The sequence below is a fragment of the Simochromis diagramma genome, unplaced genomic scaffold (assembly GCF_900408965.1).
Source record: "Simochromis diagramma unplaced genomic scaffold, fSimDia1.1 OVJJ01000305.1, whole genome shotgun sequence".
In the NCBI taxonomy this organism is placed as follows: Eukaryota; Metazoa; Chordata; class Actinopteri; order Cichliformes; family Cichlidae; genus Simochromis; species Simochromis diagramma.
The window spans coordinates 2,567,711-2,582,150 of record NW_024387169.1 but is presented as its reverse complement, the minus strand read 5'-3'; the positions used below and the strand labels follow the sequence as shown (position 1 = coordinate 2,582,150).

Here is a 14,440-nt window from a genome sequence, read left to right as displayed (position 1 = left end):
GTGCCAAGAAAGTGACGCTGGTTGTGACTGTTTCTATGGTGATCTGTGACTCCGTTGACTCCATTCAACTATCTCTGCACTGAATTAAGACTGGAAAGCACTTGGATGTAACCAGTGCTTCTGTGGGACTTTATTAAAGGTCCAACTCCTGAACTGCCCAGTTAGACCAGACCTGCTTACCCCAGTACTCCAGCACGTTGGTGCTGTCACACACATTATGTACTCGGGCTTGGTCTTAATGTCTCATTTCTGCAGAGACTCTCTGACAGCATGTTGTGCTGTTCACCACTGTCTGGATCAAAAAACCTCCTGAAGGCCCCACAGCTGCACTGACGGCAGCAGAGGAAGCAGAGGAAGCACACAGTGACTGCAGCATCAGTGGCCCTCTCTTTCACAGCAACCTACAAAGACTTTATGATCATCATGCCTCCTGATGATGTTCAGGAAGTGCTTTTAAAAAGTTCTGGATCTGAACACCTCAGTGCAGTGATCAGTGTATCAGAGGCCTCAGCATCATTCTCTCTGATCAGCCCAGAAACAACAGAGTCAATCCCAGTTTTGAAATCCATCCATCTTCCTGGAATCTGTACACTCAAGTTTCAGCTGACGAGTACCTGCTGAAAAAGTCTTTTGTGTCTCAGAGACTGACAGCGATGTCAGTCCTGAGGTAAGAACGAGAGAGTTCAGTACAAAATCAGAGAGGTGCGTTCAAGGTGAGCTTCTCATCTGTTCACTTGTATCTGTGTGTGATCAATATTTGGACTTAAGTGTAAAAATATTCACACTTAAGTTTAAATGTCTTCAATATCATATCTATTTATATATAATCGACCATTAAAAAGCATCTCTTGTATAACAGGTGCAGGTCGTGGACTCCTGCATTGAGTTTATTTCAGCCCCAGAGGTTGGCACTCCGACTCTGTATGGGCTCATGCTGCTGCTGTGGAGGTCAGAGCGTCGCGACACGAGGAAGCTGATGGCTTCACACTCAGTCATGAACTGTCCAAAGAGAGTTTCTTTGGCTCTCGGAGCAGGCGGACGCATCTTTCCCCTCTCTCTCCCTTATCGTCCCTGCTGCTGCTTCTATGTGTTCGTCTAGTCTCGTCTAACTCTAACCCTCAAAGAGTTTCTCAGTCTTGTTCTTTAAAACCTAAAGAATTATGGATTTGATCAACTGGTCCCTTAACGGAATTGACAGCTTCCTGGGCTTGGGAGAGCCCGATTGTCCTGCGGAGACGTTTGCTGCCGGATACTCGATGGTCGGTTGCGTCGTGTGTCTGGTGACACTCTCGATGGAGGACATTGAACGACATCTACCAATTTGGAACCACAATAACAGAGTTCGGGCTGATTGGAGCTGGCTCGGACCCGGCTTATCGAAGAACAAGAAGCGGCTACAGCTGTTTGAAATCCCACAAGGCTGCCCGACATGATAGACGATTGGCTGTGAGTACTCAGACTGTGTTTTGAACGCCATATGGATACGATCTTGGAGAAGAAAAATTGAGATATTGAGATAACTGGTGACCAGTGACGGACATTAGGCCAACTGTGGAAATTGGATGCAGTTGTTCGCACTAAACCCAAACATTCACCATCTTCACTCATGCAGCTATCCCACTGGCGCCAGCTGAAGGCCTGCCAAGGTGGAAGCTGACTGGAACAACAAACATTCTCCATGATTACAGGATTGTTGTCAGAACTCTTTGTCCCTCCTTCAAGGCCGCCTGGGTCCACTGGAGACTGTTGACCTTCACTTAACCGGGCATGGTGACACTTTCTCTCAGCTGAACACGGGATACACACACACACATGCACACGCACGAAACATGTACGCTGATACTGATACGCCCTCACTATCACCCTCCCTCCTCTGAATCAACGCTTACCTCCCATCCGATGTGGACAGCAGATCAGCTGGAGGCGCGATCGAAGATTGCAGCGGTCCCAGATCAGCTGTACACGCTGGAACACTCTCCCATGTTGCTTGTCTGTGTTTTATTGTGTTATGGTGTGTTGATATCTGTGCATTCCTGGATTATCCTTTTGTGTTACACATTTCACAGATTTTTTTCCCCTCGCTACCTAGCCTGACCTGTCTCCCCAATGTGATGTTTGTGTATTGTATGTACGGTCGGCATGGTCAGTCATCTCGGTTGTGGGCAACTGCAACTGACAAATAAAGGCCCTCTCTCATCTCATCATCAAAAACAAAAGCTGTATATGAGAATGAAGTTTCATGGAAACTTAAAGGTTTCATCGACCTGTGACAGACTCGTGCTCATGGACGGAAACACTGACTGCAGCAGATGATTAAAGTCAAATTAATCGTTATAACACCATAACTCAACATAGCTGCTGTGTTCTCACATGGGCTCAGAGACCTGCATGTACTCTTCTTCATCAGTCCTGTACTGCTATGACCAGCAGGTGGAGGTGTTATATTACTGAATAATCATCAAATGTTTTAGTCAAATATTTTGCAGCATTAATAAGTAATGTAATTAAATGCTTTATAAATATAATGTCATCTGCTAAATGGTTCGTTGTTATTTTATCTAAAGTATACTCGGCAGTGCGAATATGAACGGGGAGGTTATTCCAGAGTCTGGGTGCCACGGATGCAAAGGCCCGGTCGCCTCTCGACTTCATTCGAGTCCTAGGTTGTGCTAGGAGCCTATGGTTGGATGATCTAAGTGCCATGTTGGGATTGTATGAATGGAGTAAATCAGAAAGATAACTGGGCGCTAAATTGAAATTAAATTAAATCTGTTGGTTAAAAATGCAAAACTAAGGTATGATTATTTCGATATTTCATTTTTATTCTCCTTTAGTAAAAGGCTAAAGACTTCTAGCTTTTGGCTTTATAATATTACTGTTTTGTATTTCAGATTTCTTTCTATGGTTTGTATAAACTTTTCAGAATTTTATTATTAATGCTTTATTTCTTTTTAATTATTTGACAATTATTTATTTTGTATTTGGTTATAATAGAATAGAATAGAATAGCCTTTATTGTCATTGTACAGAGTACAACGAAATTGGAGTGCCACTCCCTTGGTGCAAGTTTCAATAATAAATATAAATGTAAAATATAAAAAGTACAAAAAAACCACAAAACAATCGTAAGTACTCAAACAATAGTATGTACAATATATACAGGATAGCAGCATTAATATAATGACAGTATGAATAGCAGCATAATATAATGACAGTGACGGTATGGAATACGTTCAATTGTTTTTGTGCTTATTTACTATGGTGATAGCTCTGGGAAAGAAGCTATCCCTGAATCTGTTTGTCCTGGTTTTATGTGACCTGTACCGTCGGCCTGACGGTAATAGTTCAAACAGTTGATTGCTGGGGTGAGAGTGGTCCTTGATGATATTGCCAGCTCTGCTGAGGTACCGAGAGTTTGCAGTGACCTCCAGGCTGGGCAGAGAGCAGCCAGTGATCTTCTGGGCTGTGTTGATGACCCTCTGCAGTACTTTCCTGTCTGCAGCTGAGCACCCTGCATACCATGTTGTTATGCCGTACGTTAGGATGCTCTCTATGGTGGCTCTGTAAAATGTCACCAGCAGCCTCTCCTCCAGGTTGTTCCTCCTGAGCACTCTCAGAAAGTGGAGACGCTGCTGGGCCTTTTTTACCACCGCCGTAGTATTTGCAGTCCAGGAGAGGTCATCAGAGATCTGCACGCCCAGAAACCTCATGGAGTGTACCCTCTCCACACAGCTCCCGTGGATGTAAAGTGGGGCCGGGTCTGCTCTGCCCTTCCTGAAGTCCAAGATAAGTTCTTTAGTTTTCGTGGTGTTCAGTTGGAGGTTGTTAACTGAACACCACTCAGTCAGTCTGTTGACCTCATCTCTGTAGTCCGACTCATCCCCCCTTGAGATGAGTCCAACCACTGTGGTGTCATCCGCGAACTTTATGATGGTGTTTGAGAGATGGGTAGGGGAGCAGTCGGATCTGTAGAGCGTAAACAGGAGGGGACTCAAAACACATCCTTGTGGAGACCCGGTGCTGAGTGTGATGGTGCTGGACCGGTGGGGGCCGAGTCTGACAGACTGTGGTCTATTTGTCAGGAAGTCCTTGATCCAGAGGCAGATGGGGGTGGAGAGTCCCAGGTGAGATAGTTTCTGGACCAGGATCTCCGGGATGATATGATTGAATGCTGAGCTGAAGTCCAGAAAGAGCATTCTCACATAGTTTCCTCGGTGCTCCAGGTGACTCAGCGCAGTGTGGAGCGCTATGGTGATAGCGTCCTCGGTGGATCGATTTGTCCTGTAGGCAAATTGGTGGGGGTCCAGAGTGGGAGGCAGAGCGGCCCTGATGTGCTGACAGACCAGTCTCTCAAAGCACTTCATCACTACAGGCGTAAGTGCAACAGGCCTGTAGTCATTTGGGCTGGCCACAGCTGTCTTCTTGGCGATGGGGATGATGGTGGAGGTTTTGAGGCAGGGTGGGACGGTGTTTGATGACAAGGAAAGGTTGAAGATTTTAGTGAAGACTCCGGTCAGTTCGTCAGCACATGCTCTGAGAACCTTTCCATGTATTCCATCAGGACCTGCCGCCTTCCTGGGATTCACTGACCTTAGAACACAACCTATTTTTGTCCCGCGGGACAAGTCTTGCCGAGCTTTTCATCCAATATTTTAATGTATGCATTTTATCTTTTACTCTAACACAATTCATCCATCTCCTTAGCTTTAGGACCCTCAACCCCAAACGACCCTCACAGGTGTAGTTACCTGTATATTTTAATAATTTAAAAACCTGATCAGAAGGGCAGGGTTCTGCTGCTGCTGCTCTGTTTTCTCCAGAGAGAGGGCGGGACCTTAAATCACACGTGACCCCAACAACATCCTGCACACGTATGAGCTGATGGCCTCAGGAGGAAGGTTCAGGTATCCAAACTGTGACCTGAACAGATTTATGTTTCTCTATTTTCATTTTTTTTTTTTTTTTTTTTATTGAGTAAATGAAAGCATCCAGCTGTTGCAGATGTGTTTTCCTGTTTGTCAGTGAAGCTCATTCTGATGGCTGCCAGTTTTAGTTTCAGCCTATCTGCAAACAGCAGATTTCTTCCTGTAAATTTGAAGCTTTTTTAACCTCACGGTGCGTTCAGCTCTCTAACCTGCACGGAGGAACATCTCCCTCTGAAACGAGCTGAGCTGCATATTCATGACAGCAGACATCATACATGTGTCAGTGAGACATGCACTGATGATCTGTCTGAAGAAATATGTGTGCAACAAGACAACACAGCAAATGGTTAATTAATCAAATGAAAAAGAATTAAACATTTTCAGAACCAAGACAATTAATTTACAAGCACTGGTGACATTTTCTTAAATTTAATACGTGAATAGAAATATTTGGGTTTTAATGGCTTCAACTAGAAATGAAAATAACTCCCAGTTGCTACATTACAAACGTTCATGTGTCTCAGAATATTTATTTAGTTACAAACTTCAAACAATTGAATCAATAAATTATTTCTATAAAGCATCAGTTGATAATAGTATAAAAACAGAAACTTTCATATTTTTTTTAATTAGCATTAAAAGTTGCACTTCCTGTAGCATCCACCGGAGGCTCCAGCAGTGAGTCAGTCCCACAGTTTAAACTTCACAACAGAAAGAAACACGTTCAGTCTGATTTAAAAAAGAAAAACCTGATTTGGTCTCTGTAGATAATTTCTACCTTTATGACACATGTTTGTTTATTTTTTAAAGTCATCTGTTTAAAGTTCAACTTTATTGTAAAGTTTCAAACATATAAAAATTACAGTTGGTGATGGTGCCTACTTCCATCTTTTATATACAGTCTATGTCTATAATAGGCGCGCAGAGAGAAAATAACAATAAAATATGATTTTATTTGAACTGTTAAAGTCTGAGGTGCAGTCTTGTGTTTTCCTTTTGGGGATCTCTTATTGGTTCACCTTTCTTCTACCTGATTGCGCGCACCCGGTGTGGGCACGTCCGTGCGCTCGCGGTAACCCGCTCCGCAGGTTCGCCCGGAGAGTCAGTGCCTGAGTGCTCCTGCAGCGAGCAGCTGTGCTCCTGTTCACACGGCGGACACCATGAGTAAGTCCAGCACGCTCAAAGTCCGGAAATTATTCAGCCTCAAATCACCGGAGAAGGAGAAGAAGGAGAAGAAGGAGCTGAAGAGGTCGGGGTCCCTCAAAGATGTAGTGGGTGCAGGGACCAACCCCGCGGACATCCCGAGGGGGCTACCCTGGAGCCCCGGCTCTCTCAGCCCGGGAGACAACCCGACTCTACCCGGGGACTCTTCACTCAATTCCCCGAAAGAAAAGAAGAAACGGCGGCTGCTGTCGTTCAAGCTGAAACGGAAGAAATCCAAAGACAAAGACCGAGGAGGAGGAGGAGAGGTGTTCTTCCCTGACACCGATGAGCTGGAGAGCTTCAGCAGCTACAAGTAAGACAGGAACTTTCACTGAAGTTATTCTGAGCTTTCAGAGTTCAGCTGTAAGCGGAGGTCACACAGTCCGCAGTGATGCAGCTTTGAACGCGAGCTGATGCAGGTCACAGTGTCAGACAGTGTTACTGTTTAGCCCACATGTGGCACACACGGGAGCTCCTTACCCGGGTTAGATTTGCACTGTCCCACATCCATGTTTCTTTTTGTTTTTCGTTATTTCACAGATTCACGTGTTTATATTATGATCATGTTTATAGTTTCCAAAATAAGAGACATGTCTTTGTCCCACATCTGCATCTTTGGACACACTTTGACTACTTTTGACCCAAATGTGTCTGTTATCTGGGATCTGTCTCTTTAATGTTTTTAGATTTGCTCACATTTAGACTAATTTAATCTATTTGAAGATTTAATTGTGATCAAAGGCATCAGGGCAGCCTGTACTGTAAGTAATGCTTGAATATATTGATCATCTGTATATCGATCTAAAATCTAAATAAGACCCCCGGTGCCTGTCTTTGGCCCCTCACTGTCCCAGGACCTCGCTGTTGGTAGTTACAGCTCTGTGTTTGCAGAAGCGAGGGAGCTGCTGAAGTGAGCGTCTCAGAGTGGCTGTTTACCGCCTCTGGCGCTTTTTTGAAATCAGAACGCAGCAGCTCTGAGCTGAGCTAGTTTAGTCATGCACGGCTTTGTGTGCATCACCAGAAAAATGTCGAGGGAGTTAAACAGGCACCGCAGGAGAAAGGTGGAGGTTGTGTTGTAGAAATATGCAGATTAAATGATTAATTTGACACACGAGATCTTCTCTGTGTGGGACCGTGATGAGTGACTGACCCGTGCCTTCAAATAACTCATTCAAACTCAAACTCTTCAGGTCAGGGTGGGCCTGGGGTGGTACTGACCCCCTTGTACTCCAGCACTCAGTGGAATAAAACTGATTTTTCTTCATTAGCTAACATTTACGGAGCAGCCACGTCTCCTAATGCATGTTTATGGAGTTATTATGACACAGACCTTTGTCTGAGAGGATGGTAGTGAATCTGTGGCACCCTGCTGGTCTAGTTCTTGCTCGCCTTGAGGAGCTCTACGAGCAGTTATCCCCTCTGAGTCACTGCTCCCGGTTAAATTAGAGTTTCAAAGAGAAACCACTCGACCTCAAGTGGTTACGATGACTTTCCAGTTCTTTATTTAACCCAGATATTTCTGTTCTCTGTCTTTTCTCTTAAGCACGCTGATGGTTGGAGCTCTGAGTCAGCTGTTGTTGTTGCACATTGTCAGGTTACCTGCAGCATGTTTGTTGTGAGACAGTAATTAGAAAACATTAAAAACCTGCCGTGCAGGGCGTGACACGTTTACCTGTGAAGTCCAAATATAGATGGTGCTCGCCACATTGTCTAAGAAAATACTGAGTCACTGAGTAACGAGACGAACTGAATAAAGCTTGAGCCTGATCGTTGTTATGATGTAAACTAAATCAGGCCGTTCGTGCTGCTGAGTGTTTGGTTGGATGATCAGTAGGATCTGATTGTTCATCATCAGGGGCTGAAGTGTTAACGAAACCTGTTTTTGTCTCTGTAGATAATCTCAGGCGATTTGTTTTATAAGTCACCTGTTTAACTTAGAATAAGACTTGGGGGCGTGGCCACATTATCTGATCAATAACATGGCAGCTGTGCTAACAGACCTGAGCTCCAGTTTGTCTCCAACAGTCTCCATAACCACACTGATGTGATAAAGATGAGCACCATCCTCTTCGTCAGACCTGGGTATGGTGCAGCATCCGGCCCTCGCGCTCCGTGTGAGGTTAAAGTGAAACTAAGGTTCAAACATAATCCAAACCACGCAGCATATTAATGACTGACCTCGTGCTATGATGGATCCTCTCAGACGTTCTCTTGGCTGAAGTTTGGTTTGTTTTCATTGTCTTCTTCCTGTCATGTGACGGCGTTTGTCTCGTGCTGTCAGGGACCCTCGACATGAAGTTTAACCCCGTCCTCTGTCTGCCCTGTTCTCATGTGCTTATAGCTCTGTGGCTGATAACAACTTTGCACATTATTGTGTCTCAGGTTTTCTTTGTAGTTCATTTTGAATGTTTATATCATCTTTACATGGAAACTATCAAACATCCTGCGAATCTCATAATCCTCTACCATGCATGTCTAACATCTGGAGAACAGAAACACTGATCGTTTTATTAGAGCTGAAAGAATCTGGATCATTTTTAACTCAAACTTTGGCCTTTGGGAGCTGAATGTACTTGGACCCGGATATAATAATGAAGTAATTCCCCTGCCTTTAAATGAAGCCTGCACACCTGTCTCACAGGTGGATTCTGAAGAAGAGGACAGACTTTGGTATTTTTCCTCTCGACACTAAAGCTTTCCGAGTTCCTCGTGTTTCTCTCTGACTCTGAACAGGCTGCGACTTCCTGCTTCCTCCAACCAACATGAAAGTTTCAAAGTGCTGCTCTGGTTACAGATTCCAGCAGGAATTCATCAGCACTCGGATACAGGTCTCATCGGTCATGATAAACATACCAGGGTCTGCACGGTGATCTCACTGCAAGGCAATCTATCACTGACAGCTTCACATTGTTTCTGTAACAGGTGAAGAGTGCAGGTCACGTTTAGACGAAGGCTTCAGGTGTGGATGTCACGGCAATCCTTCACCCGGCTTTCCTCTCGGACTGATTCAGGGATTATATTTTATCCTCACATCCAGACATGATTCACGAGTGACCTGCATGTTTCTTCCTCTTACATTCGTTCATTAGCTGCTCGACTTGAACAGCTCAGACGTCTCATGTCTGTTTTGGGATGAGTTTGAGGATCCACGAGGATCCAAAATCAGGAGAGGTTATTCAGGAAAAACAGCCACAGCACATCTAAGTTATTCCTCTGCTTCTGTCGTGTTTACATCAGAGGATAAAAATGCATCTATCCTAAAACCTGCAGCTGTGTACCTGCCGCAGTCACCACGATGTCTGTAGAGAGATTACACAGTCCTTAAGAATCGTAAACATCTCAGCTCATCACTTCCTTTCATCATAGCGGCGTTTTTGTGACAGCAGCAGAGCAGTGACATGATGACATGAAGCACCAGAGTCACACGCCGGCCTCTTCTCTGCTCTGTTTCGATGTCGCATTGATGCTGAAACCTCTGATGGATCACTGCAGTTATCCTGCTGATTCAGTCAGAAAGCTCCACCGGGTGTCTGTGAGAACTGATCTGTTCATTTCAGTTCTATGTTGGTTTACTGTGCCATACAATAGATGGACTGACTGTGAAGATCACCGATGTTGGCGTCTTGTCACTCTGGATGTGACAAATCGGCGTATCTGGCTGTGAAACTGGACCCGCCTCCTTTTTGAAACAAAGCGTAACCAAAACTTACTAAATGGATTCGACGTGCGGAGGCGTTTCAAACCTGCCAGACAGAAAACGTTTCTTTTTTCGTTCTCAGTCGTTTCTACAAACCAGAGAAGTAAAAACTCCAAACACACTGAAAGCAGATGAGTTCTGATGGAGTCAGAAAAGCAAAGTTTAAGTTTGATGTTTCCTTAAATATAAAGGAACAGTTTTGAAGGAATAAACCTTCTTTTATCTCTGCAGATATAAAAAGACAAGATCTAGATCCTGGAAAAGCATCAGGAATCAGAAAGAATTGAGCCTATAAACAGAATCAACAGTCGCTGAGTTATCTCTAAAGTCTTATCTGTACATTTGTCTGTGTGGAGTTTCATGCTCGCAGCGTCCTGGCGCAATCTGATCGTGCAGACTGGATGAAGGCGTCACGCCCTTCAGCGGGAGCCACTCGCACTGAGCGCACAGCTTGATGTGAGGGCGTGGAGGTTTGACACCAGTGTGAGCGAGCCCTGTGGTCTCAATGCAGGATTTAACAAGTAAACCAGGCCGATGCACACACTCGTAGCTGCTTGTAGATCGAGGTGAAATTTTGTGACTCATCAGTTTGTGTAGTTTTGTAATGACGACTAATCTTTCTGGGAAACGAGTTTGTTTTTTCTGTGTTGAATTCATCGTCACTGAGATGATTCTGATGTTTGTTGTTGTTTCTGAGGATAAAGATGCTTCTCATGAATCTGATCGATTTACTGGGACTAAAGATCTTTATCAAACATGACTGAGTCACCACCTCATGACTCGTGCACAGGAGAGATGTGCTCTGAAAGCTGACTACATCTTTAAATGCTGCTTTGTTTGCTCGTTGGCTCCAGAAATACTCGGCTGAGTGTTTTACTGTTATTTCATTGATGTACATCAGCAGATTTGACATTAACAGCCAAGATAACCTGTGATGTAAGAAAATAAAGCCAAATCTTTTGTTTTAAAGTTGGAAAATCAGAAGTTTGAGCTCAGTGTTTCCTTATTCTTGTTGATTTGCTGCATTTCTAGTTTGGATTTAGTTTTTCTCTCTACACATGGCACAGTCTGTTCACTGTCACTTCCTGCTCCTCCTTTTGCTGTTATTTTTCAGACTGACTGGAAGAGAGAAAATCGTAGGTCCATAGATTCCCTGCAGAGGTATCGATTAAGCTTAAAGGCTGTAATGTGTGTTTTTTTTTCTAGAGGACGGTATTCCAGATTAGAAATGTCAGACTATAATTCTGACTTGTAGTAAAACCATCTGAACCTCAGATTTTACGATGTGTAAACCCTCAGGTGTACCCGAGAGAGGTGAGAGCGTGATTTGTGGATTAGTCGGTACATCTCGGTTCTGAGTTTTAAGTTTCACAAAATTGCTGTATCAGCAGGTAGTGTTAGGCCACACCTCCAGCGAACACAGAAACTAAAACCGCTGCTGTGGACGCAGGCTTACTCACCTCAAAGAATCAGTTTGGGGTGAAGTCTGATTAGTTTCTCATCTTTTTTCTTCAGTGATGTTAGAAATAGTTTCATGCTGTTGTCGTCCTTCATCCAACCAATGGTCAGTGCAGAACAGCGGTCGTGGTAGCAGCTGTGCTGAAGGCCGCAGCGAGCACTCGATCAGTGTGCGGATGATCGTTGGTGGTTCCCTGGAAATGAATCTGTCAGACTTCTGCAGAGTTTGCTGGTTGTGAGTGAATCGTGTGAAAGGCTTTTGGATGTGTTCCCATCACATGTACTGCAGTCATGTCTCTTCAGGTTTTATCGATAGTGATAATAAATCACACATTTGCTGAGAGGGGATTTCCATCTGCTTTGAATATTACAATTCTCACTTTGGATGAGAAACTATTTCCTCTAAAGGAGGAAGAATCAAGAGCTCACAGGTGATCAGTCGATACTGTCAGAGGTTAAATCGGGGACTTTTTTTCCCTTTCTAGTAAGGTCAGAGGTCACAGACGAGTGAAGCTTGAACCGTCTCTCTCGCTGAAAAGCGTCTACATGGTTGAATTTTCAGCCCTTTTCAATTATTGTACCATAATTCAGACTCCAGCATTTGCATGTTTTTCTTATACTGCATTTTATTACCTCCGACTTAATTTGACTGAAGCAAATCTTAAAGTGGGGAAAAAGTTCATAAAGCTCTAAATTATCACTCATAAATAAATATGCAGTCCTGTACCCAAACAGAGCAGGGCGATATGACCAAAATAGTTATCACAATATACATTTGAAAATTTGCAATAACAACATAACCGATGATGTAATTGACACAAGACAAAATACTTTACAACTCCACAACTTTATTAGTGCAAAAAACCCCATCAATGTATTTTCACTTAAACAAGCAGCTGTTTTTTATGTGCATTAAAGTTATATAAAAATGTAACAGTGCAAATGCAAATTCGTTGCTGACAGTTTAACCAAAAGGCATTTCCAGTGGAAACTGGCCGACATATCCTCAGCATAACCATGTATAATATCCACAACACTTAAAAAGCGCTTATACACACACAATACGGTAATATTATGTTGAAGCACAGTAGTATCACTCCGTGAGGCTCCGCCTACGATAGCCATAATTAGAGCTGGGCGATATAAGATTTTTTTCATATCACGATATGTTTTTTTCATTTCAGACAATAACGATATCTATCACGATATAAGCCAAATAACTATATTTGTAAGATTTAAATGTGCCGTTGCTCACAAGTAAAATGTGAAATAATCAGCAGCTTGTTTTGATTTAAATATTTATTTCCCATAATAAGTTCAACAGGGTAGATGTACTTAGGGAACATGAGAATTTTTCAGATAAATAAAGGCAAATATTGCAAACTACACAAAAGGCAGCCGCTGAAGCGTTTAAGTTTCAAAATAGAACAAACGAAACAGACTAAATTGTCAATTCCACTTAGAAACAAAATATTAATTCTAAAAATAAATCTTAGTTTGTTTTACAGAAGAACAAACAAAATTGACTAACTTTTGTCAATATCAAATAAACTGAGAACTAAAAGGAAATTCTCAATCTCTCCTTGTTGTATAGCTGAGCTTTTCAAACAGTTTTAACAGTTACTTTAGTCTGACAAAAGCCGAATGACGAATTAGCGCTTCCAGTCAGAGATCGAGCATGCACCGCTTTATTGTATTTCCAGACTTGCTTTTGGCACATTTACAGTGCGCGCTACTCTGTTTTTGTCCGACTTGAAACAGCCGAAATACCTTCACACTACGGAACTTCTATGGCTCTTCCGTTCGACAATCTCTCCGGCGTTGGAACCATCATCTGTTTTCTCTTCGGTAACCTTCGGTCACGCTCGGTTGATGTTTCTCTAGTCGGCACACTCATTTCCTCCATTACCAGGCGGCACGGCGACTGGCTGCTTCCCAAACAAATACACATGTGCGGCACGTAACAAGTCACGTGACGTGACGCTGCGGCTGTGATTGGTTCGGCTCTGCGCTACTTAATTTGGATTGGCTGTTGTTCTTTTTTTTTTTTTTTTTTTAAAGAGGACAAGAGAGACGAGGCCTATCGCAATAGTTTAACTTTTCTATCGAGGAAAAGTTATTTCGCAATACATATCGTTATCGTTCTATCGCCCAGCTCTAGCCGTAATGCTCTGACAATCCATCAAGCGGTCGTACTAAAACATTTGACAGATTTTCAAGCGCCGTGTACATAAAATCGTTTCGAGGTCAGTAAACACAACCAGAATTCATACATAAGGCACACGGGATTATAAGGGGCACTGTCGATTTTCAGAAAAATCAAAGGATTGATTTTAAGTGTGCCGTATTTTCCAAACAACACGGTAATAACGACGGCCCGCTAGCATGCGCTACCAAAAATAGTGCTTTGTTGTGTATCTGATGGACGAAAGCTAAACCAGTTCCACACCACTGAAGTTGCAGCATTTTTACAAACCAGTTCTGGTTCATCGTTTCATTCAATGATCCGCTTTCTCCCTTCTCATTCTCCGTCGCCGCCATGCTTTTTCCACCATGTGCGTATGAAAACAAAGGCACTGCACATGTGCGTTTTACCCATATTCTATCGCTATATTTCATTTTCTTATCGTTGCCCAACATTAAACCGGTGTTACTGTGAACAGCACGATATGGCCCAGCACTAGTCCAAATATCCAGAATATTCCTGTTATTCCTATTGACTGTCTGTCAACACTGATATTTCTGCTCTGTATTAAACCACATTTACACTAACAGTAAACTACAGTACTGTAACTTACAGGTTTTTGTATTCGGCTACAGTTAGATCGTTTCAGGCTTCTCCCTTCTGTCAACTTTAAATAGGTTTTTGTTTTGTTACTGGACATTTATCGTACCAACTTAATTTTGGGTTCATTTTTAAATGAGACAAGTTGAATAAATAAAATCTGATTAAATCTCAGGTTTTTTTTAAAGCTTCTATTTGGTCATTATTCTGTGCAAAAAGTTAAAAAACAGAAAAGAAAACAAGATTTGGAGGCTCAGACCTGAGCTTCAGCTCGCAGCTGAATGCATGCAGCTCACCTGTCCACACCTGTTCATTCATATAACACTGACGAGACACAGCAGGAAACACTCTGTCACTGCGACTGGTGCACAA

General features: G+C 43.1%; 1 protein-coding gene across 4 annotated transcripts in view; it reads left to right on the top strand.

Moving 5' to 3' along the window:
- The first annotated feature begins 6,015 nt into the window (after nt 1-6,015).
- LOC120744544 (microtubule-associated protein futsch-like) overlaps nt 6,016-14,440 on the top strand; it is a 44,470-nt gene continuing 36,045 nt past the window's right edge. For all 4 annotated transcript variants that reach the window (XM_040049021.1, XM_040049022.1, XM_040049023.1 and 1 more), the window contains exon 1: nt 6,016-6,441. In XM_040049021.1, the coding sequence (XP_039904955.1) occupies nt 6,086-6,441 (356 nt within the window). In that variant the 5' untranslated portion in view covers nt 6,016-6,085. The remainder of the gene's footprint in view (nt 6,442-14,440) is intronic.